Source organism: Puntigrus tetrazona, chromosome 17, assembly GCF_018831695.1.
Source record: "Puntigrus tetrazona isolate hp1 chromosome 17, ASM1883169v1, whole genome shotgun sequence".
NCBI classification, from domain to species: Eukaryota; Metazoa; Chordata; class Actinopteri; order Cypriniformes; family Cyprinidae; genus Puntigrus; species Puntigrus tetrazona.
In genome coordinates, this window is record NC_056715.1 from 11,279,881 (window position 1) to 11,303,406 (window position 23,526).

General features: G+C 38.3%; 1 protein-coding gene across 1 annotated transcript in view; it reads right to left on the reverse strand.

The window, feature by feature from the left end:
* ush2a (Usher syndrome 2A (autosomal recessive, mild)) overlaps positions 1 to 23,526 on the reverse strand; it is a 176,961-nt gene that overhangs the window by 135,351 nt on the left and 18,084 nt on the right. Inside the window, exons 6-16 of the mRNA XM_043262307.1 lie at positions 23,205 to 23,268; positions 22,770 to 23,064; positions 20,709 to 20,893; positions 18,274 to 18,495; positions 16,154 to 16,247; positions 12,534 to 12,729; positions 11,397 to 11,527; positions 9,133 to 9,328; positions 5,540 to 6,187; positions 2,216 to 2,399; positions 52 to 215 (exon numbers count right to left, since the gene is read on the reverse strand). Of these exons, the coding sequence (XP_043118242.1) occupies positions 52 to 215; positions 2,216 to 2,399; positions 5,540 to 6,187; positions 9,133 to 9,328; positions 11,397 to 11,527; positions 12,534 to 12,729; positions 16,154 to 16,247; positions 18,274 to 18,495; positions 20,709 to 20,893; positions 22,770 to 23,064; positions 23,205 to 23,268 (2,379 nt within the window). The remainder of the gene's footprint in view (positions 1 to 51; positions 216 to 2,215; positions 2,400 to 5,539; positions 6,188 to 9,132; positions 9,329 to 11,396; positions 11,528 to 12,533; positions 12,730 to 16,153; positions 16,248 to 18,273; positions 18,496 to 20,708; positions 20,894 to 22,769; positions 23,065 to 23,204; positions 23,269 to 23,526) is intronic.

Below are 23,526 nucleotides of genomic sequence, written 5' to 3' on the forward strand. Positions count from 1 at the left end.
AAATCTAATTCAAAATACATAAAAGATTGAATCTATTAATAAAATTCAGACCTTTACTGCAGCCCAGGTAGTTGTTTGGATCCATGTGACTGGCTCCCTCCACACAGATGTCACATTTATCTCCAGTCACATACGGTTTGCACAGACACTGCCCTGTCTGGGGGTGGCACGTGCCATCGAATCCCCCGACAGGATCACATCCACACGACTCACACCTAGACACATGGAGATCACAAGAGACACAAAAACCATTTTCATAAGATAAAAAACAGTATCACTTCTTGTGACATTGTCCATGTCTGTAGAGGACATGAAATCAGGTAATTAACCAAGAGTAACAAGTCCAGCTCTATTTACAAAAAACTGTGAGTCTCTCTCCGACTAGCTAAGAGACGAAGAGTTGCAAAAAGTGAATGTGTGCATGTTAGTGCGTGTGTTACTGTGAGGGAAGGGCGGGGGCACTTTGACTAAATGGAGGCATTCACAGATGCACCTGTCAGTGACACTTCTGGGAGGGGTGTAGGGGATGGAGGAGGAAAGGCCCTGAGGGGCCAGCAGCGGGTGATGTGGGGGCCAAGCGCCTGACACCCTCGAAAGCAGCTGATAAAAGCCACAGACTCTTAATGAGCTGAAAATTTGTTCTGTCAACTACAGGGGCGTTTTGGGCTAAGCCACCCGTTTCCCAATGTGGTTCGACCTTGACTCCTCAGAAGGAGACAGTGAACTTTTTTTCTCTTCGTCATGCAAAAACGAAGCCAATTGATGTATCAAATTCTGCGATCGGTACCAATATTGCTAAGTTCCACTTGCTTACGTTCTCTATATTTTTGAAAAACACCAATAGCTTGCAGCTATCAAAGTAAATTACTCCAGATTGCGCCTCCACGTTTGTCTGGAACAGGTGCTGCAAACAGAGCTGGAAAGTTTGCAGTTGAGGAATTAAGCAAGTTTGACTAGCAACAGGAAAAAAACACTGACCAGATATGACCTACACTTCAGTAAAATAAAATCTGCTTTTCCCCGCCAAGGTTAAATGATTAGCCAAGCACCACTTTCCATGTAGCCTATGCCTGTCATTTGCTGTGATGGCTAATCTTCCCTAACCATATTGTGGGTTTTTAACTACCTCTATTAGGTGGTCTGCAGCGAACGACCCAATATAAGAAAACAAAATAAGATGCATCGTCTTATTGATTCCGGGGCGGACAAATGAGTTTATAATATTTAGATAAAGAAATCTTTATTGTGTAGGATCTCCTGATGCAGTTCAAGCTTCCCCTCTAATCAGTTTAAATAGTTCATTTTTCATCCTTACCGGGCGAACGAGTGCAGCTGGATGGATTGCGTATGCAGTGATCTGTCACGACTCGTATGGATTAACAATTTGTGATGTCCGGTAGCCCGGTTGTTGATGCATCGAAAACACGCGCTCATGCTATTTGCATCTCACCAGCCAACAATTAATGTTCTCCCTGCCTACTGCGCATCCCAACATCATATTTTTTTTATTTTGAGGGGGGAAACGCTTAAAAGGTAAACGATGGTTGATATGGGAAGCGCTGACGATGTCCCCACTGTTGCTTTTATTCACCCAGCGTGGATGGAGTAGTTAAATATCTCCTGCAAGCCTTCAGGAAGGTCATTCAATGAGACTTCAACCAAACCAAGACTTAAATATAAAAATCATCAAAAGAAAATCTGCCGTGTGTAGAAAACAAAAAAAAAAGAAGAAGAAAAATCATTTTCCAATCCACTGACTCTCGAGAATGCCAAGTTTTCCATCCTCAACTTAGGCCATATGTTCAAGCTGGGAAGCTGCTTTGGAGTATATCATTAAGACAGCTAACATATGATGTATTTACAACCTAATTGATGTATCCAACAAATCAACTATGCAGAGAGCATTAAAACGCAGCCTCGTTTAGAGGCGGGAGACTTTAATGGCTAATTTGACCTTTGCTGGCTCTGTCTGAACCCGTGGGCCAGTAAGCAGCTAACTGGCTCAAATCGCTATGAAAAGTGATGTGCATGATTTTCTAAATGGGCTTTATTCACTAGTGTTCAGTCTCGGTGACAGGAGGGAGGTCTGGAGTCATTTTCGATGGTGATTTACACTGTTCTTTTTTACTTGAAGATATATCTTGCTGCATGGTAATAAATGAAAACGTCTTTCTCGAACATGACCGAGATAAAGGTGTTGGACCATGGCACTGACCTGCCAACACTTGGGTTAAAGCCAAAGAAGAGATCCTGGCACTGGTCGCATCTGTGACCGGTCAGCGATGGGTGAGCACACACACACTGCCCTGAGTGGGCAGCACACACCTGCCCAACTGCACCGACCGAGTGACATTCACACACTTCACACTCGCTGAGCCCCTCCTCGGACAGGAAGAAACCTGTATGACGTAAAAAAAAAAAAAAACACAGACCGATTAAGCATATTTTATTGTGAGCTCTCTCATTTAATTTGCATCACCATGAAAAAAAATTATTAAAATTATAAAAATGTATAAAATTTAAAATAATTATAAAAAAATTATTGCCTTAAGAAATTACATAATTAAATGTGAACTGAATATAATGTTTGTGAACATTTTATTTCATATTACTTGTAATGTATTTTAGCTTAAATATATGAAATTAGTTAAACTTGCATTTTTCTGACCATCCAAAATATGACTTAAGTACATCATAGTATTTAACTTTATAATTAAATTAATTGACTTAAATGATACACTTTTATGCATGTCATGTTATGAGTTATGAGTAGAGTGCATTAATATTGTCTTATTGCAAAAAAAAAAAAAAAAAAAGCAGATAATCTGCCTTTAATCTCCCTTTGGGTTTCAAAGAAAAGTCGAGTAGGTATTCATTTTTGGGTGAAATGTTCCTTTAAGATTGTCCTGGTCCTCTTTCTGTCTATATCTTCTTAAGAATAAAGTACGAGTTGAATCTCAAGGGCTCCGTCAGGCTCCTGCACGTATCAATCAGACAGGGGGCGCTGAGTTTGAGATGTTTCAATCACAGGCTGCTTCCCCTCCGGTGAAATACGACAGAGTGGCTCCATGAGGGGAGCCGGGGGAGGGCCTGCAGAAACACAGTCATCAGACCCCCCCACCCTCCTCCAAATAGATCCCCCCCCCGCTCCCTGTGCTTTCAATTTACTCCTGCCAGCCCCACTCTCCGTACACATGCTTTATGTGCCGGCATGGGCGGCCGAGGCTCTGGTGAGCAGCAGGTACGCCTGCATTATTTCATCATGTGTGGAGGGGCACAAGCTTGGGGAGGGCTGGCCGTACATCCTTGTCTGGTTATCGTGCGAGCTTAGCACCCTCATATCATATGCATAAGCTCATTGGTGGATGTTGGGAAGCATGGTTTTGCTGCCTACACCAGGCAATTTAAAGTTAAAGTTACCCCCAAAGTAGTGCAATGACATACTATAGGCTTCCTGCAGTACTTGTGGTCATCCTTCACAAAACTACCACAGTTTTAAAATAAATTGAATGGGAGAAATTTAACACAAGCATTTTAGTCAGAGGTAATTTATGCAGTGTTTCAAACCAAAGACTATAGAAGAGACTTTTCCATGGGGGAAAGTTAACCTTCCGCAACAGTTTAAAATCATCCCGATTCCATGGGAAACATGAGGATTTGCCAACCCTAAATCCAAGTGATTTAAAAAATTCCACGTATTTAAACAGCTCCCCAAAGGTCAGAAATTGGGAGTGGGATTCAGAAAACAGTTCTTCACAGGTCTTTAATAAAAATAAATTACATTTAAGAACAAACAAACAAAAATGTGCACATAATGAATAATAAAAAAACAAATCCAGTACATTTTTGGTGCTTTAGAAGTCCCGGCTGGACACAAAGAGGATGTATGGTCACCCTATAATATTTTAGTTTTAATGTAAAGTACTTTTTAAATCTTTGTTTTATTAATCTTTTGTTTTGATTTAAAGAAGTAAACTTATTTTTATGTTCCCTAACATAAAACACAAAATATCTGACTGCAATATTAACTGTAGTGTTAGTACAATATTACATTTAAAAAGATATTCTATATGTACTAAATGGAAACTTACAAGACAAATAAGAAATGTTTATTTTTATTTCTGGTGACATTTTCTTTGTTGAAATAGGAAGTGTATTTGGGACATATACAAAAGCCCTAAAATCCATAAATAAGCTTTCTTTTTTTGTTTATAATAAGGTCTTGGGTTGAAAAAAAAGGTCTTGGGTTAACAGAAGCTTAAGACATTTTCACATTTTATTTTGTAATATAAAATATATTAGCAATACCCACAAAGGCTACAAAAGATAGGTTTTTGGGGCTCTACCTCATACTTTCCAACATGTAGATTTTAAATAAGGCATCTGATGGTCAATTATTTTCAGCAAAAATTCAAAAACCAATGGAAAATCCTACTGACTTTTTGTTCATGGAACCAAGGTAATGTCACCACAGCAACTACTGCAGTGGCCTACAAAAACATGTAATCCTTGCAGCACTTCACTGAAGTATTTGTGTATGTTTTCACCTTAATAAACATTGTATTATTTATTACAAACATTGTAATAACTATGTCCAAAACAGTACCGACTGTAACGCGACAACTTGATCATACCTAGATTTGAAATGAATAAAAAAACGAATCTACATTATATCTATGGCATTCTTTTATTTTCTTTAATTACCATATACAGTAGAAGGCCTCAAGCCAACACACAGACTAAAATGCACATTTAAATCATGTGGTCTTTAAGCCGGTCTAAACTATTCTAAATCGTTTTATCTGCAGGGTTTAAGGGTTGTGTTTAACTTTTTAAATGGACAATATAGTATCAGAATAAGATCAACTACCAAATTACTATAGGGACATGTCTTCACAGTATGGTGGAGGACCTTTTTGGAACTGGAAGACTGTGCTTGGCGTACAAAAGTGCAAGTTGGATTTACAGTAAACACTGAGGGTTAATCTTCATTACGAAGACAAAGGGACCAACTGGTACAGGGCCACACTGACCCTTGAGCTCCTGGCAGTGCACTTCTAGCACTTACTATGCTGCAAAGAATAAAGGAAGTGCAAACATTTCCACCCCCTGAAGAGCACTTGAGTCATAAGGCCAGCGCTGGCCCAACAACCAATGAGGGGGTTGTTTGAGGGTACATGAGGAATGGCCTGTAGCTATGCTTGCTAAACGCCATCGGCCAAAATGACTGCCAAACACACTCAATTCCCAGGCACAATCTAGGGAAAAAGGAATAACAAAACAATGCAGCAGCTTGCAGAGCCAAGAACAAAATGTGAGGGAGTCATTAGTTAAGAAAAAGAAGAGAGCGCTTTGTAGTTCAAAAGATGTTTACCCAGATACTTCAAATGCAATGCGCAATGGCAAGGAATCACGATAAACAACAAAAGTGATGACTTCACTGGTACTGCCAACAAAGTATAATGAGCTCAGAAAATACACCATTTACCTTGTAAATTCACACATAGAAAGATATTCAAATCAGACTGAAAGCACCAACCTGGTTTACAGTTTCCACAGTCTCGGCCGTAGCGTGTGGGCAGACAGACGCATTGACCGTTAACAGGGTCGCACACGGTTGCAGGAACGGTGCCCATGTGGTCACAGCGACATGGTTGACATCCATGAGTGGCGTTGGCAGAACTCAAGTTGTAGGTGTGAGAGGAGCATCGATTACACCGCAGTCCCTCTACATTGTTTTTACACATGCATTGGCCCGTGGACTTGTCGCAAATATCTGAGCCGTTCGCCGTGCCCCTGAACTCACACTGGCAAGGCAGACAGCCCAAAGAGTTTCTGCCGTCCAGACTGTGGTATCCATCCCGGCACGCGTCACACCGCCGGCCCTCTGCGTGAGGTTTGCACTTACACTGCCCGGTTGCCGCGTCGCAGGAGGTACCAGAAACCGATCCGTTTGGACTGCAGCCACAGGGCAGGCAGACTCTACTGCCGTTCAGACTGTAGAAGTGAGGGATGCAGGTGTCACAGAGGAGGCCTTGTACGCCATCTTTGCACTCGCACTGGCCGGAGAAAGGATTACAGAACTGATGTAGAGAACCCCGTGGGTCGCAGTCACAGGGAATGCAGCCGCCGGGATCCGAGCGATTGAGGAATTTGAAGCCGTAGTTACAACGGTCACAGGTTAGACCTAAGTATAAAAAAAAGAGATCAATATCAGTGCTGTTCTCATTTAGAACCCCAGGAGATACGTAAATGTAAAGATGTCATCATTTATTCAACTTCATGTCATTCAAAACCATTAAGGTTTTATTTCTTTTGTTATATAAAAGATGGTATTTTGGAGAAAGCTGGTAATTTAAATAGTTGTTGGTCCCCACTGACCTTCACAGTATTTCTTTCCGTACTATATAAATCAGTGGTGATCAGTAACTTTTTGTTTTTTTCAAAATATATATTTTTTGTGCGTTCAACATAAGAAAGAAAGTTATACAGGCTTTGAACGACATGGGGTGAGTATGATCAAAAAATGTTCAAATTTGGGTGAATTATTTGTTTAAGAAGTTTTCACAAGCTACTTGGAAAGATTTAAATAATACTTTGTTACATTTACACAAAAATAGCAACTTTAATTCTTTATATTTTACATTTCTTTTAGTATGTTTGTTATTGGTTGTAATAATACTAAAATACTTCATGTAGTTTTTAATTAAAATTTTTTGCAAAAATAATTTAAATGTAATTGCAAATTTCAAATAAATATAATTTACAGAATTTTACTAATTATAAAGCTCATCTTTACTTTTATTCACTCCGAGGTGGGAAAAAAAATTGCATTACATTCCATTTATGTGAAGTCAATTTATGTGGACCAGTAACCAAAAAATATGGTCATGTGTGTTTTCTTTTTGCATTTCATTTATTTTCGTTCAACTAAAGTTCGAATTTGCCTCACCATCCACAAAGCACCGACCTCAACATCTGAAATGATTTGGTCTTGGCTTTTACATCATAACCTACATTTCACTGTATTACAGAATAAACAAATAAATAAATCAGTGAAATATTACACAAGGAATAAAAAACGAAATTGGTAATGTCATCATTAAGTGAGCCCCTTTCCCAATGATGAATGACTCACCTCGGGCATAACACTTAATTTCTCTAAAAGGAAAATAAATAAATTAAAAGACCCAAGAAAGGCAATGGAAGGAGAAAAAAAAGTAAAAATAACTATGAGGCTAAAAAAGAATTACAGCTCATTTGGAGACCCTAAAAAGTGGTCTACGTGGAATCAAATCATATCAAGTTTTTTAAAATGTGTGCGGTGCTTATTTGAATACGCCATACATATTCCTGACAGGTAATCTATTCCTAATGTTGCTGAGCAGAGCCTACAGGGCAAACCGTTTACAGCCATAAGTACTGAGAACTCCACTCTCCTTCACTGCTGTGTATTCCGCTACACGGCTCCACTTTAATGAATTTAGATATTAATATATTGCTCTCTACCCACAGTTAAACCTCATTACAACATTATGTTAAATGCACAATGTGACACAGATGAATACCCCAATAATATCACGCCAAAGGTGCCGCAATTTGTCATTGTGTGCATGGCTTGTGGATGTTGGAAAATTTGTGCAACTCTCAAAACGCTACAGTAACTGTGCGCCATCCAACTGTGAATATAATAAGAAATTAATTACTAAATCTAACAACAAAGTGCAGGTAAAAATAATAAAGTAAATCTTTAAGCTTAAGATTTTTTTTTTGTTAAACTGAAGCGTATTTGGTTTTAACTAATATGATTTTATATACGTGCGTCTGACTGCTCGCTGGTGCTCCCATGGAGTGGGACATGCACCAGCGTAGCCCACATTTTATCAGGAATGCTTTTCTGCATAATATTCTCATACATCAACATTTCAAAGCACATTGTGTACGCAGAGTACTTTGGACGCTTGATAAATTTTGTCCTTATGAAGCTGCGGCTGGCCTCAAACGCGCTGGAGGTAATAAATTGCCTTAATCAAATCTAATTTCTGAAAAATACCTGTGGGAACTACAAACAAAGAAGCAGGTCTTGTAAGAAGCGTGAAAAATAAGGAAGACAGGGGCAGTTTATTATAATCAACTTGGCATTGAATTACAAAATTAAAATGAGGTGGCCCTTGATATCCTGGCTTAGCAATACACATGATCTTCTAAGTAACATTCTTTTGCATTTCATAAGAAAACGGTTCAAAGGTACAAAGAAGAAGAAAAAAAATGGAACAGATTTATCGCAAAGGACCTGGAATGCCTGGAAAAGCTGGAAGAAAAATCCTTTTGGCTGCTGTTCACAATAGATTTGTGAAAAAAAAAACACACACAGAAAAACAGGGCTTTGCCAAAAAAAAAAAGAGGAGAGCCTGATGGTAAACAATTTAATCATGCCATTTACATATGCAGCAGAGCAGAGTGATCACGGTATGCTTCATATGTTTTCATTTCAGAAATTAAAAAGTGTAAACAAGTAGAAAATGAACAATTTCTTGTATCGAAAACAAACAGCATATGAACCACTGTCAAAATAACTTGGTACTAAATTTAATTTAAAACTTCCTGAAAGACAACATGGAATAATTTTTAACAAGTGTGTCCTACCTCGGGACCATTTAAAAAATGAATTAGATTAAGAAAAAATAGCAATAAACTTTAAGGAGCAGTAAAAAACAACTACAATGTAAATCAGTGGGGACCAGCAATGTGTTTGGTTCTTCAAAATGAGTAATATATGACAAAATTTTCATTTTTGGGGTGAACTATTGCTTTTAAAAGAAGTTAAAAGCAAGGTTGCTTCACATTTTTTTTTTATAAGTTTTAAGATAAAATACTAATGTAAATTAAATTTAACATCACAGCTGTTACATCAAATATTTCATAGTTTATTTAGTAAAAACTGTATGATTCCAGCCACACACCGTTATCTGTTTATGATTTTTTTCCCCCCTGTACAGCTTATCAGTTTTGTTGGGAATTAACAGAGAGAAAGGTCGAGAGACTGGAAAAAAAAGTTGGAGAGAGAGGAAGAGAAGGATGGGAGAAGAAAGCGAAAGAGCGATGGAGGGCGCAATGCTGCTTGATACGTACCGATTACGTTTGCCTTGCACTGGCATTGACCTGAGTCCTGGTGACAGGTAATATCTGGCTGCACGGTCCCGGCGGTATTGCAGTTACAGGCACGGCAGCCGTCAGCCAGCGCCGACTGCAGCTTGTAGAATCCGTGTTGGCACTGATTGCACTGTCTGCCAGACACATGTCGCTTGCACTTACACTGCCCCCCGATCTGCGGAGGAAGGAGAGCGTCACGTGACCGTGCTCCAATTAGTCAAGTTGAGCAGGCCAGTGTGAGCGTGTGTGAGTCATGGATGGGCAACTCTGCTCGGAGATCCCCACTGGGCTGCTGGGATGCTTTTTATCTCCATTACAGAGAACGGAGTGGATTGGGATGGGGAGGTCACAACACCTGAGCTCAAAAGCTGCCATTGTTCAGAGGGTCATGTGACTTAACAAAACGGGTCTCTTCTTTGGGATGGGTTGAAGATAGCAGCTGTTATTCGGATGAAAAGAGGGAATATTTGATACCGCTGAAATGAATAGCTTCCGTGATCCTTGTGGTAAAGTTACATATGGCTTTAGGAAAAGAGACTAGACGACTCAAATGACTTGAAGCTTAAAGGGAGAGTTCACCCAAAAATGTATATTTTGTCATTTACTCACCCAAGTTTTCCAAACCTGTACAAGTTTTTTCCCTTTCTGTTGAACACTGACTGGTATTTTTCCTTAGTGTTATAGTCAATGGCTACCATTTAGCTACAAACTTTCTTCAAAATATTTTTTGGTATTTAACAGATAAAAAAAAAAAATCATACAGGTTTAGAACAACTTGAGGAAGAGTAAATGATGAAAGACCTTTCATTTCTGGGTGAACAATTCCATTAACTGCTGAAACAAAAAAAAAAAAAAAAAAAAAGAAAGATTTGACTTATTCATAAAAATCCTGCATTGTTAAGTAACATATACTATTAATAATTGATTTTAAGCTGTGTTTTGATATAATATTATTACATAATAGATGAAGTAGTAGTAGATTTGTATGTTATATAAATGCACAATCATCAAATTTCTAAATCACAATTACAATTAGGGATGCCACAATTACATAATCGTTCAAAATTAAAATTAATAGTTATGTCCACTTATGTGTGCTTAAGATGTGTTCTTTTCTTTCTACATTTTATTATCTCAAGGGTTATTTGCATGGTTTTAATTTTACTACTATTGATAGTGTTACTTTTTTATTTAAAGAATTAACCAATCTGACATATAGCTCAAATCTTAGGCTTAATTCTACCGAAAAGCAATACGTTTTTCAGTTGCTTTTAGCTTGTTTATTTTAATCTAAAAATAAACATCATTGATCGTACTTAATCATAACAATGATGATTTCAAGGGAATAATCGACAATTATGATTTTTGCCCTAGTACATTAGTAGTAGTACATAAAAAAAACTTTTGTAGTCTATCTAAATATTACTATTATTATTAATTTTTTACTTTGTTCCCTCCGTTTAGAGACTACTGGAATATTTGTGTTTTTATGCATTATACAACAGGGTTTATATAATATTTACTGAAAAAGAAATTCTCTGCATTGGAAAAAATATACTGTACATCTTGAATAATCTATAATACTAATAAAATAAAACATAAGACATAAATAAAGCTACATAAATTCATACCATGAGCTTAGAATACTCAATCCTTAACCAGCACCAAATAGAAATGGCCCAACTAACAGTGTAAAGTCATTACCATATGTGAGGAAATAATCATTCTGATAATTTAAATAAGGTAACAATCTAACATGGGGCTGACCCAGCCATTGATTCTGAATTTGTCATCCAGTATATCTATCGACATGGATCTGTTCCTCCAAAATGGCTTTCATGATGCTAAGATAAAGGAAAAGGTGGGGGAGAATTCTCGAGAGAGAGGCTCTCATGACGACACTTTTACATACTCCCTACTGATCAAACCACTGATAAATGCTGTTGTGAATACTAAAGTCCTCAGCCAATACATCAATGCAACCCTCGAGAGAGGGACCGGCCAATATCGTTATCTGAATCTACAATTCTCAGGTCCATCACAAAGCCGGGGATCAAAGCCTCAGATGTCTTTCTTTGCATATACAGAGCTACTGTTGCACCTCGAAAAAGTCTCAAGTCTCAAATATCAGATTTCTTAGCTGTTGTAGAAATGTTTGTTCAATGAATTTAAATGTGTAATATATAAAAATGCTAAGAGCAGGAGACAAAGGTGCTGAATGATGGGGTGAAGTTTACACTTACAGGCTCACATTCTGAACTACCATTGATGGTCCCAGTGCTGTGGCACTCACATGGTTTGCACACATCCTCGGCCCACAGGAGCGCACCCTCCTCCCTGTAGAACAGACTCCGACACCGTTCACAGTTCCTTCCTTTAAAACCCAAAGAGAGTTAGTCTGCGTGTGCTTGTAGAAGGAAATGGGTGGGGGGAGGGGGGAAATTGATGTCAACCTATTAAAATTCAATCATATCATAGGACTATGATTTCAAATTAAAAAACTGCAGTCTTGGGAGAGGTCCGGCGAGAGATGTGTAATTTTCTAAGGTGTCCATTTTAATGTCCTCTTTCATCCCTACCTGCCACTGTGCCTGATGCCCAGCATATGAAACAATGAACCTGTTAGCATGGCCTGATTTACTTCATTAAATGTCCATCTGTTTTCGCTCTGATGCATTATTTCGATTTTTTCTGTTCTGCTTTTTGATGCTTTCATTATATCACTACTATTTCTCTAGCTGTTGTAATGAAAAATATCAGGGTTTCTGTTAGGTACAGCATATTGGAAAAATACTAAATTATTTCATAAAACATATGACAAAAATAGGTCTTAGAGGTTCACAAATATAGGTTTCTCAATAATGGAGTATTTAGAGAGCAGGGTGACTGATATATTGCCGATATATTTTGATAATATAAAATTTTTACACTTTTCAATGTTTACTATTACTATTGAAATAAAACTATAAAATATATATATATATATATATATATATATATATATATATATATATATATATATATATATATATATATATATAATCTAACAAATTTGAGACCACTAGGAAAATTACTCCCTTTTTGCATTATTCTTAATAAATTTGTTTTATTGCAATTATAAGCATAATGAAAGGTTACATTCAAAACTGAGCATACATCTTAGAACTTTGAATCTTTGTATTTAGTTTGTACCTTTTTTAAATGTAAAACTATTTTTAATAAATGTTTAATAACAGAATTTAATAATAAACTAATTAAAGCAGACAATTCTAAAAACTTTGAAGTTTCAATACATCACCTTAATTTAATTTTACATTTCAGATTTTCCCTGTTTCACAAACAGAAACATCACACTCTAAAAAAACATGAAGTGCTGTTACCTGTGGTGTTATGTGTGCAGTTATCACACACCCCTCCGCCTCCCGTGAAGTGTTCTCCAGGGTGAGGGTCCAGGCTGGCATTGTAGTGGCAGGAAGAGGCGTGGCCGTAGCACTGGCATGGGCGGCAGCTGTATGCCTGCACCTGATCTCCAGCTCTGAAGGGTTTGTCATTGAAGAGAGGAGAGCAGCGTTCGCACTGTTGAAGAGAGTGAGAGATCAGAGCACATCTACATACATCATCTACATATACATTTATCAGCAATATCCAGATGTGACCTCAAGGTTCAACGATAAAGTCCCCACAGTCACAAATAACACAATATTTCCATATGTACAAGACAGAGCAAAATCAGCTCATTTATTATAAGTGACTTTCAACAACTGAACTATTTTAATAGGACACTTTCATCGAACGAACATCTCATAATAGGAAGAAAAGGGCGAAGAGCCAAGAAAAATTAGTTTTTTGAGCCTTTACAGGCAAAGTATTAGATTTTTGCAAACAGTCATTACAAATTACCGAGAACATGGGAGGCATCAAATGAAATGATTAAAAATGTATTATAAAAAGCAAAGGATTCCCCAGCGACTGCTCAGGCTCGCTGTGTCAGGCTGCTGTTTGGGCAGTCGTAGTGGGCCGTGAGCCCAGAGGGAATTGCAAATTCAGCAGGCTGGATGCTGGAAGAGCCAGACACAGACCACCCGCCACTACAGCCCTCTATGCCAATCAGAGTTGTGACAAAATTCTACAGGGATTTGAATTTTTAAACATTGCAGAATGTACTTTCAGAGAGAGCAACTATAAGTGCAACAGTTTTGCAATACTAAAGCATAAATTAAAAAAAAAAACTAAGCTAGATGAAAAAATAAAGAACATGCTCTAAACAATGTATGCGGTCGATCAATATGGACATTTTCAGACTGTTTTAAAAGCATGAATATAAAAGTGCAGGACGGAGATCAGCACACGCAGGTATTGTGTGTTTTGTATTCGTCTCCAGTGTGTGAGGTGGAGAGGAGCCGGGCTCCAGTGGGGAAAGAGCCTTCATCCCGTGTGAAAGGCCTCTGTGAATGCCATGGCTAATTTCACGCTCCCTCAGGAAAGGTCTGCGCGTGGCTGCACCAGTAGCAAGCCTACAGTTAACCTTTAGCCTGTTTGAAAACACAAGGTTTTAGCAATGCATTTGCCAAAATGGCATTCTCCATCATTTATAGTCATTCTAGAAAAGGCCAAAGGGATCGCACTGAGGCTGGTTACACAACTTTAAATCAGTAATTATAGCGGAAGGGACACTAATATTTCATAATGCTGATATGATTATGAATATGTCTGATATTTAGAGCGAATGAGCTTAATTTTGCTGAGACCGTCTCCTCCCACGATTGGTGATACACCAGTTAACTAAATTAAAACAATAATACTTCAAATCATTCTAAAAAGGACTCGGTTTCCTTCAAATCGTTTATGTAAATCATATGGTTTATAAAAGCAGTACATTAAAGGTATAGTTCACCTAAAAATTTAAAATTCTGTCATTAATTAATAACCCCTATGTTGTTCCAAACCTGTAAGACCTATGTTTAGACCTTTGGAGCACAAATGAAGATATTTTTGAGGAAGTCCAAGAACTTTAGGCATGTTTAAGGTCAGAACGGTAATAATGACATAAATAAAATAGTCCATGATAGTCCAAAATAGTCCAATAAAGTTGTTTGCTAATATGAATGCTACATATGAAGAGTAAACGTTTTAGAAGAGAGTCTGAGCAATTAATCTATTAGTATCTTCACAACTTTTACCTAGCTACACTCCTCTCCATGCTGGTAATTAGGATCTGACCTCAGTGGTCTAGAAGACAAACTCTTACTCAGAGACAGAAGATGAAGATTTGTTAATAGACATTGTCTGAATAGCTTCTGAGAGCTGAATGCTGCGGAATGTGGCTGAAAAATGTTCTCCGTGGACCGTGAATGACATGAATGTCACGTGCCACATACATGTGACCTCCAACGCTGCTGTTCCCACTCAGTGACAACCAGTTCACTCCATGTACACTGAAGATGAGAAATAAGACACTTTCATTGCTCTGGCTGGTATATTACGAGGAAGCAAACATTCATAGGGCCAGCCTAGGTCTGTGTCTCAGAGCTAGTAAGCAAACACAGCAGATAGCTCCGGGGCAGGCGGTAGTCCCTCCTCGAAGCCAGGTGTTTGGGTCTAGGGGCGTTTAGGGCGGTGAGACAACTCATATTTATCATATTTACACACACACACACACACACACATACACTTTTCAGCATCTATGTGTTAGATGTGGCCCTTGTTTGTTTCAGTGAAAACAACAACAGTAGCAGCAGTAGAGAGAGTGTGTCGTGTCTGGCCTTGAATAATGCATGACATGTGGTGAATAATTTAAATCACCAAACATCAGGTTTAAAAGTTTAATCCTGGGACTTGCTCCCAATGTTCAGAATTATATGCAGCGATCTGGACAGTGCAGATTCTCAATAGGATGAACTGTGAAAGATTTCAGAAAGGATTGGAGAAGTTGGAGAATACAGACAAGCCTATTGGCTTCTATTTTGGCAAAAGCAGTTCTTCCAATACAGGAAAACCAACCCGTTTAAAACCAACTACATTTTTCAATAGCGTGACAACAGGGCTTGTTTTGCCAACAACAGGCTGTCTAATGCAATCAAATGTTATATATTTGCTTAAAATGTCATATTGTATTGCACACACAGCTTTGCTGAAGCTATAAATCAAACACTCTTTCATAAACGGTCTTTCTTCTTAAATGTAGTGTCAAAAGGTGATTTGATTTGTTTAAGTACTTCAGTTCATTATAAATGTTCCTATGTTCTTTATTAGTTTGTCCTAAATGTTCCTCTTCATCATATGTACGAATGTCTAAATCATTTCAGTGAATCAGTTTGCATAAAGACCCTTTCTCTAGAAATCTGATTCAATCTAGTGAATAGGTTCATTCAGTTGAATCGGTTCCTCCAAATATAGTGAGAAGGTTTGATTCATTATAGTGAATCAGTTTGAACTCAATGAAACTTTCTATGGTTCATTTAAAATCATTGAATTAGTTCTCTCATATGTAGCTTTGAACAGTTCATTCAAATGGTTTATGAAAATTGATATATAGTAAAAACCCTTTTTGGCACTTTAGCTCATATTCTTTCTCTCTCAAAGTAGCTTGGCAAACTATGATTTCAAAGTAGCTTCCCAACATTGGCATTCTTGAAAAGTGTGAGTACTGGAGCCTTATGTCATCAGAGCTTTCCCTGAGATATAATTACCTTTGCTGGACTCATCATCAAGACACCCAGGGGCTGATAGGACAGGACGATTAGAGCACTGCTGCCCACAAAACCACTTCCTGCTCTTTTTCCCCTTTTTCCCCACTACTTCTAGCTCTTTTTATCAGGAAACTGGAGATGTGCGTGAATGATCTGTTTTTCGCTTCCTCCTCCTCCTCTCTCACTGCTTTTTTTCCCCTCTGTCATTCCATTAAAGCCTATTTTTGAGTGTGCTGTTCATTAAAGAGGACTCTTGCACGTCATTAAAGGGAAGTGGTTAATTAAAAGGGGGCCTCCCCTGCGGGACTTACATTAGCTCCATGTGTGTGGCTCTCTGGGAGGCAGGCGCAGCGATACGGACTCACACTAGTGTCACAGCTGTCTGCATGGCCATGGCACTCACACCTAAAAGGGACAAAGAAACACAATTAGAAACCACAGCCTTCTGGAGAACCTTCATCATTGTTCTTCTGATACGTCTAATGGAGCTGGTTCCCAAGGTAAAGCCAGAATCTGGATTTATGTTAATACAGTAAATACAGATAGGGTGAGATTATGCAGATTATGTTGATATGATTTGATTTCAATGAAATAATTGTACTTCCATGTTGCAACACATTTCTAAATTAAATGGGATATTTCAATATTTACAAGTTACATTTAACAAATTTAACGTAAAATGGAAAAAAAGGTTATTGTTTTGTTTTATAAAGTGGGAACTGATTGGCTGAAAATAAAATGGATTAGTTATGTCAGCATTAAGTATTTATGTTATATTACATTATATATTAAAACAATTTGACTTTTTTTGTTGCTGTTGGAATAACTTGCAATAATCATTTTAAGCCATATATATTTAAAACTCCGCTGTAATTTCATGAAATCAGTCTGATGGAGGCGTCACCTTTAAATTATTATTTATATATATATTTCTATAGTTAATTTAAACCTAATTGTATAATTTTCTGTTCCATTTTAAGCCTGCTTGGAAATACGTAGCAGGTTTCAACAAATCAACAGGGTCAGCAACATCAACAGCACCTGACAAAATCTTTCTCTTCCCTTTTCACATTCCCTAGATCTCTCTATCAGTCTTTCATTCCTTCATTCTCTCTGTGCATGGCTAATAGGACGTTCGCATTCAACATTTATAAATGCCAGTGGAAATATCAACGGCGTGTCGTAATGTACAACAGCAGACCTGACAGGTCTCCATCAGACAGAACACGCACCTGCAGGTCACCGCTTTAATTATTCATTCTCAAGGGCCCTTATTCGGCATTATCATCCACCCATCTTTACACGACTCCCTCTAAAAGCAGCACCCTTCACCTCTGTTATTTAAACAAACAACGTAACAAGCAAACAAGAGAGGAGGAAAGTGGAAAAGAAAGAGGCCTGTCGTTATTGCTGGAGGTTATTACCGTATGAGCGTAAAGCAGACGCTAATGCTCCCAGACACAGCTTGACACCCTGTCAGAATACCTCAAAGGCTGAATTTACGCACATTTTAGTCCCCAAACACACATACATCCTCTTCTCAGCCTCTCACGGGTTTGAACTGTCAGTCTCCCTAAGGGGGTGAATCCACTACTGTTTACTCTCTTCCTTTGTTTCTCGGGCGCAGCCTGTTGCGATGTCTCAGAGAGCGAAAGAAGAGAGCCGTACAGGAAAAAAAAAAAGACAGAGAGAAAAGGCGGGGAGGACGGGGGACACCTCTGAATGTCAGAGGATGATGAGATTTCACAGTCTCTAAATCTCGATTTCGTCTGTGCCAGTTTAACTAGCTCTTAATTAAAGCTGCCTTCTCTCGCTCACTCAGACACACTCGCACAGCGAGAGCGAGCCAAGTTACAGCTGCCTGCATAATGACATAATTACCATAGTCGTAAGAACAGTGGCTGTTTAATGTCTGAAGGTATACACGGGTATAACACCATGTCTCAGCTTCTGAAGAGACAAAAGAACATTTTCGACATTCTTGAGAGACGTCGAAGAACATTTCAGACTGATTAGCTGAAGCCTCCGAGAGAAAGAACACAAGTTCTGAAGTTTTCCTGCCAGTGATTTCCAAATGTGGCATCCACACTGTAATTACAAGACCATTAACGGGAAGACAAAATTTGTGTTAAACATGGCATTACTCTCTGTGGCTAATAACAGACATGTCATCGATCCTCCAGTTGTGTCAAACTAGCAAACATAATTTGTCTCCCATCAAGTCATTTGGTTTCATCAAAGTCTGAATTATCCTGCCTTATCTGCCTACTGATTTTCTCATCAAACACAGAAATCCAATCAAATTTAAAAAGTCCACAAATTATGTCAAATTTTATTACTGGGAATGGTAATCATGGGCTTAAAAGGGGAGATTGTGTCGCATGACAGCTGATTGGGGTTGACTGGTGTCAGGATGCTGTTGGTTACGGACCTGCCACTGATGGTGATCTCGTCCACGGCGTAGTAGCGATGACGGAAAGGAACCGTTGGATTTTGGGTGTGGTACTGGCCTTGGAGGTGGATTCTCACATGTGTGGCTCTCACAAACTCCTCCAGGGCGGCGCTGTTGTAGAAGTCGTTGTAGCCAGGTCGCAGGTTCGGCTCAGGTGTCAGCATGCTGAAGGTGATATTTCCACGGGAGAAAGGTATGTTGCTGATGCAGAAGATAGACAAAAAAACACAAAATGTAAGTTTGTAGTTAAAAGTGCATTCAATCCTAACACTACAAATTGTGTAGTGTTTGGATCTCACTAAATGTGAAGAATACTGTACGGCAATTCATTTTAAATAATTTTGAGGTGCCATTTATTGTTTTTTTGCAAATTAATTCTTTAAAAAAACTTTCCAAACAGGTGTAACTTGAAGACTTAAAAAGGTCAAGAAAATTTCTAACAGAAATAGTTTTGGGAGGTTATTCAAAGCTCTATATTAGGTGGCCTTAACCACCAAATCTGTACCTAACCATGCCCACTCAACAGCAGCAAAAGTATTTTGCAATACAGTACGAGCACAAGTACATTTTACCAATTTTTGTACGCACACTGTAGTTAAGGTCAACTAATGTACTGTAAAGTGAAACCAGAAATTCAAAAAATTCTAAAAAATTCTAAAAAAATTAAATAAAATAACCTGTCAACTCATTAGTCACAAAAAAATAAACCCTAGAACATATATAGTTGTTAATGTCTTAAAGTCATTATTTCATAGATATCTCCTTGGAAAACAAAATTAGTCATCAGACATACTTTAAAAAGACATGGATGAGTAAATGATGACAGCATGTTAATTTTTGGGTGAACGACCCCTTTAAAGTGTTACAAACATAAAAGGTACCCTATATTGTCCCACTGACTAAAAAAAGAAAGAAAAAGGAATAATATTCCTGCATCTTAAGCTTTGAGCATGTGAGTGATTGAAAGAGACCGAGATTTTCAAGTTTTGACATAGCAGGGTAACACGCTGTCAGGCTGAAAATGAAACGTGTCACTAGCTACTGAAATGAACAAACATCAAAGAAATTGGAAAAGCAAAGGTCTTTTCTTTGCATCTTAGAACTACTGAGAGGAAATTTCACTAATACATGTTTAAAATATAGTTTAGTGATATGGGGTTTGAAAGGGAGATTTCTCTGAGGGCAAGAATAAATGGGGTGAATGAGAGAGTTCTTGAGGTCTTTCCATGGGGCAGGACAGGTATAACCCCTACTGCATTATTCACTCTCAAGAAAGATCCACAGAGCCCTTCTGCACGTTTCAGCCCTAATGCTGGCAGACTTATCCAGGACAAACCTGTGTGAGGAAAATCTTTTGTCCCCATCTCTTCTCCATCTACCTGTGCTCTCTGTCTCTCTCTTTGCCCACATGCTATGATGTGACATGCCTGAAGAGTCTAAGTGCAGACCCTAATGCCACAGGGTCGAAGCTTTTGTTTGCAAACTAAAATACTCAGACAGGTAAAGTGGTGAAACATCTGGCCAGTGTGCAGTTCATCCAAGCAGGAACAAACTTAGCAGGATAATATATTTTAAACATATTCATCATGACCCAACCTAAAAAAAAAGTATGATGTTATGTAGATCACTGCCTCTCAACATTCGTGATTGTAAGGCATTGTAAGGCAACTTTTTTATGGTCATAAACTGGTATTATTCATATATTAAATTAACTATGGTTCATTTAAAGAAAAAAAAAAGATTGCTTGATTTTATTAATAAAAATATTTATTTAAACACTATAAGTCATCTTGAAAATTGGTTGAAGTCCCCTATAGTGGGCCCCGGTCCCTGGTTGAGAACCAATAATTGAAACATGTTTTTACACATTTAAACAATGTGCTTCAATGTGGGTCCTCAAATAACTCAAAGAAAATGTATAATTTAAACATGATTGCCTTTCACTAATCATTTTGTAAGGAACAATTATGCATGTTTAATGTGTCCTGTCAAATAATAAAAAAAAAAGACACATGAACTGTAGTTTATCATCGTAAACAGTTACGATAACCCTCTCAGCCCAAACCCATTAAAATAACTGTCCTCATTTTCTTTTTTCGTATGCATATGAAACCAGGTGCTTGTGTGGTCCATAACAGCTAAGTATCTCTGCTGTCTTGATTGAGGCCAAGGACAGCAGAGATCAGATCTGAGCAGGCTGGACTGCAGCCAAGAGCAGCATTTTCCTCCCCATTCTCCTCCTAGATCCTACAAAAGCTCACTAAACGACAATCCACTGCTTTTATCAAAGTAGGAACTTGTCTCAACCCACTTTGATACAGCTTACCTGGCAGGAATCATTAGTTCAAGGACTGTTATCAGAGTCAGAAGCGCCTGTGGATGGACTAACAGACATATAGAGAGCTTGTGTGTACCTGGGCAACTGTAGACAGTTTACAGAATCAGGACGATCCAAAGGCCCGTTATCCTCCATCCCAAAGTAGCTGCAGTTCTTGGCCAAGAACTGCCAGTCCTTCCATTCTGAGCTCCCGACTGTCTTCCTTTGAATGCGGACCGCTTCAGGCTGAGCGTTGAGGAACTGGAGTATCACGTAGAAAACCTGTAAAGGAAGCATGCAAAATTGACAGAGGGTGAAATATGCATGAAATACTAAACAGCAATGGATTATCTATTATCTGCACAGCAACAGTCAATGCTCCGCCGCCTCCTAAAGCACACCACCGCTTTGAAGAACAGCTTGAAGCGCCGCTTTACTCTTCCCTCTCTCCCTCTGTGGCTTCATTTTGAGGAGTTTGTCGAGAAACTGGTTGCAGCTTTGACTAAGTGGACACTTCAAAGTCTGTGTGGTGGTGTGTTTTATCTGGTATTGAGAAGAGAGACTGAGGCAGAGCTGCATAAATCCTCTACTTCTTTACAGCTGGACTCTCTGCTCAGCTTGGCTTAGCCACATGGATGACTGGGCGACTCACTCAGACAAATACAAAGGACTTTAGGTCGGCTTTAGTGTATTCAAATGGAAAAGATGCTACCCAGTGTCTGGATTTCAGAAAGCAGACACACAAATAGACAACGTCAGGTTGAAGCTTACTTTAAACCAGTCGCTCTCAACCAGGAGGCCAGAGCCTAAATGGGGCCTCAGCAACCTTTCTGGGGCGCCCCCAGTAAATCTTAAAATGTTGTTGTAGTAACATAATCATAATTAAAATGCCATGAGGATATGAGGATCTAAATGTGGTAATATTGTCTCAGACAAAGTGGGGCCTTGGAGTCAAAATAGTTTAAGAGGTCATGAACTAAGAAACTAAAATTCTATTGATCTTTTCATAAATACAGTAAGAGGTCAGTTGTACTAAAAAAAACATTGTATACATTTCTCTAATTTCTGTTAGTCTGAAAAAAAAAAAACTTATATTGAAGACTGCCAGAATAACAGCTTGTGGAATGTACCAGTCTATGATTTAGCAGCACGGTTAAACACAGCCTCCATCAACTCCTGCTTCTACATTACTGCATGATTAGCTAAGCCCACTGATTCATGCATATAAACAAAGAGGCAAAAGCAGGATTATGCAGAAATCAAATAATAAAGACGGCTGCAAAACAAGTGTTCATTTTGTTAATGAAATCTATGATGAAAAATGTTTGTCAGCAAAGTTTTTTCCCCTGAAGAAAATGAAACGATGTGTGGCAATAAGACATTTTTAAAATAACTATTAGAAATAATATTATAATAATATTATAATAATAATATTATATATTTATAATATTTGAGACTAGGTTTGTGTAATATCCGTTTACATAACACAGACAGGGGAAGTGTAACTTTTTGGTGTTTATTTAGTCTCTAACTGGTATCCTGTTAAAAATCTGTACACTAGATGAGATAAAAATAAATTAATATTCTATAACATTGATTTGTGCTTGTTGGTAAAAGAGAAACTTCTGATGAAATGTAAAAATACAAACATTGCAATTAAAAAGAGACAAAATAGGACGAAAATGTTTCCACTGGCTAAAATTAAAATGACTAAAACTAGACTAAGCTAAAATTTGACTAAAACTAAAACATGACAAATTGACTAAATATGATAAAAACTAAAAGTTTGACACATTTGATACAAGACTAAATTAAAAATGATGACAAAATTAAAACTACTCCGAAGGGCCAAGTTGTGCCGCTGTGCCAAGTTGCAGAAAAACTGAGGAATGTACTCTGTCAGACATTTTAGTCAATCATAGCAGTGGGTGTTTATTTCTGAGTCTACAATCTGGCACGCCGACTCAGAAGTATTCTGATAAGGGAGGGTTAAAAAAAGAACAAAAAATAACATAAGGGAACCTCAGAGAACAGTATAAAATAATAAAAACAGTTCAAGACCCCTTTAAGAAACACTGCTTTAAACCATTTATTGTCTTGATGCTCATTAAACTAAACATTTTTACGAAGCTAACTAAAAACCCTTATTGGTGGTTACCTGGTACTGTCCATTCTCCAGATCTATAGTGATAGTTATTCCTTTGTCCAGCAGCTCTGAAGTGGGAAAGGCAGAGGAGATCCAGGTGGTTCCGATGTCATTGTCATTGATGTAATGCAGTGGGTGGGCATCCTGGTTCAGACGGAGCACTTTGTTATGGGTGGTGTCATTTGCTGCGTTGGGAATGCAGTACCTCTCCACTAGGGGGTGCACTCTGGGGTGACTGGCAGGGCAGCGGCATGTCGACTGGGTGTGTAGATGAGGGAATTGACCAGTGTACACCTCTTCAATCTCTCTAAAATACAAAAATGCATGACTTCAAATTGTTAAAATGTTTCACTTCAGGATCCAGATTGCACATAGAACATCTTTGTAAAAACTACTTCTGCAGCTACATCTAATGTTAATGCCCTGCCCTGCCTACCTTATACTTACCTGTTGGTTAATGTCTTTGGATAAAATCTAAAATCCTGCATCCTTCCAATGAATTGATTTGACCCTGGGGAGAAAAAGAAAGTAAAGTCAATGGGCGCTATTGAAGACGGTCTGCAGGATCCATAGCAACTAGTGGATTACCTTATCTATATCTTTATTTGAGTTAAAGAGACACTTGCTGCATGGTGGGATCTATTATGTTTATTTACAGTTCTCAGTGAGCATTAATCCCACCGGCTGGATGAGCGGCATAGATCCAAGCCTAAACGTGCAGATCCATCCACATCAACAGATAAGATATAATCACTTCAGTTCTAATAAC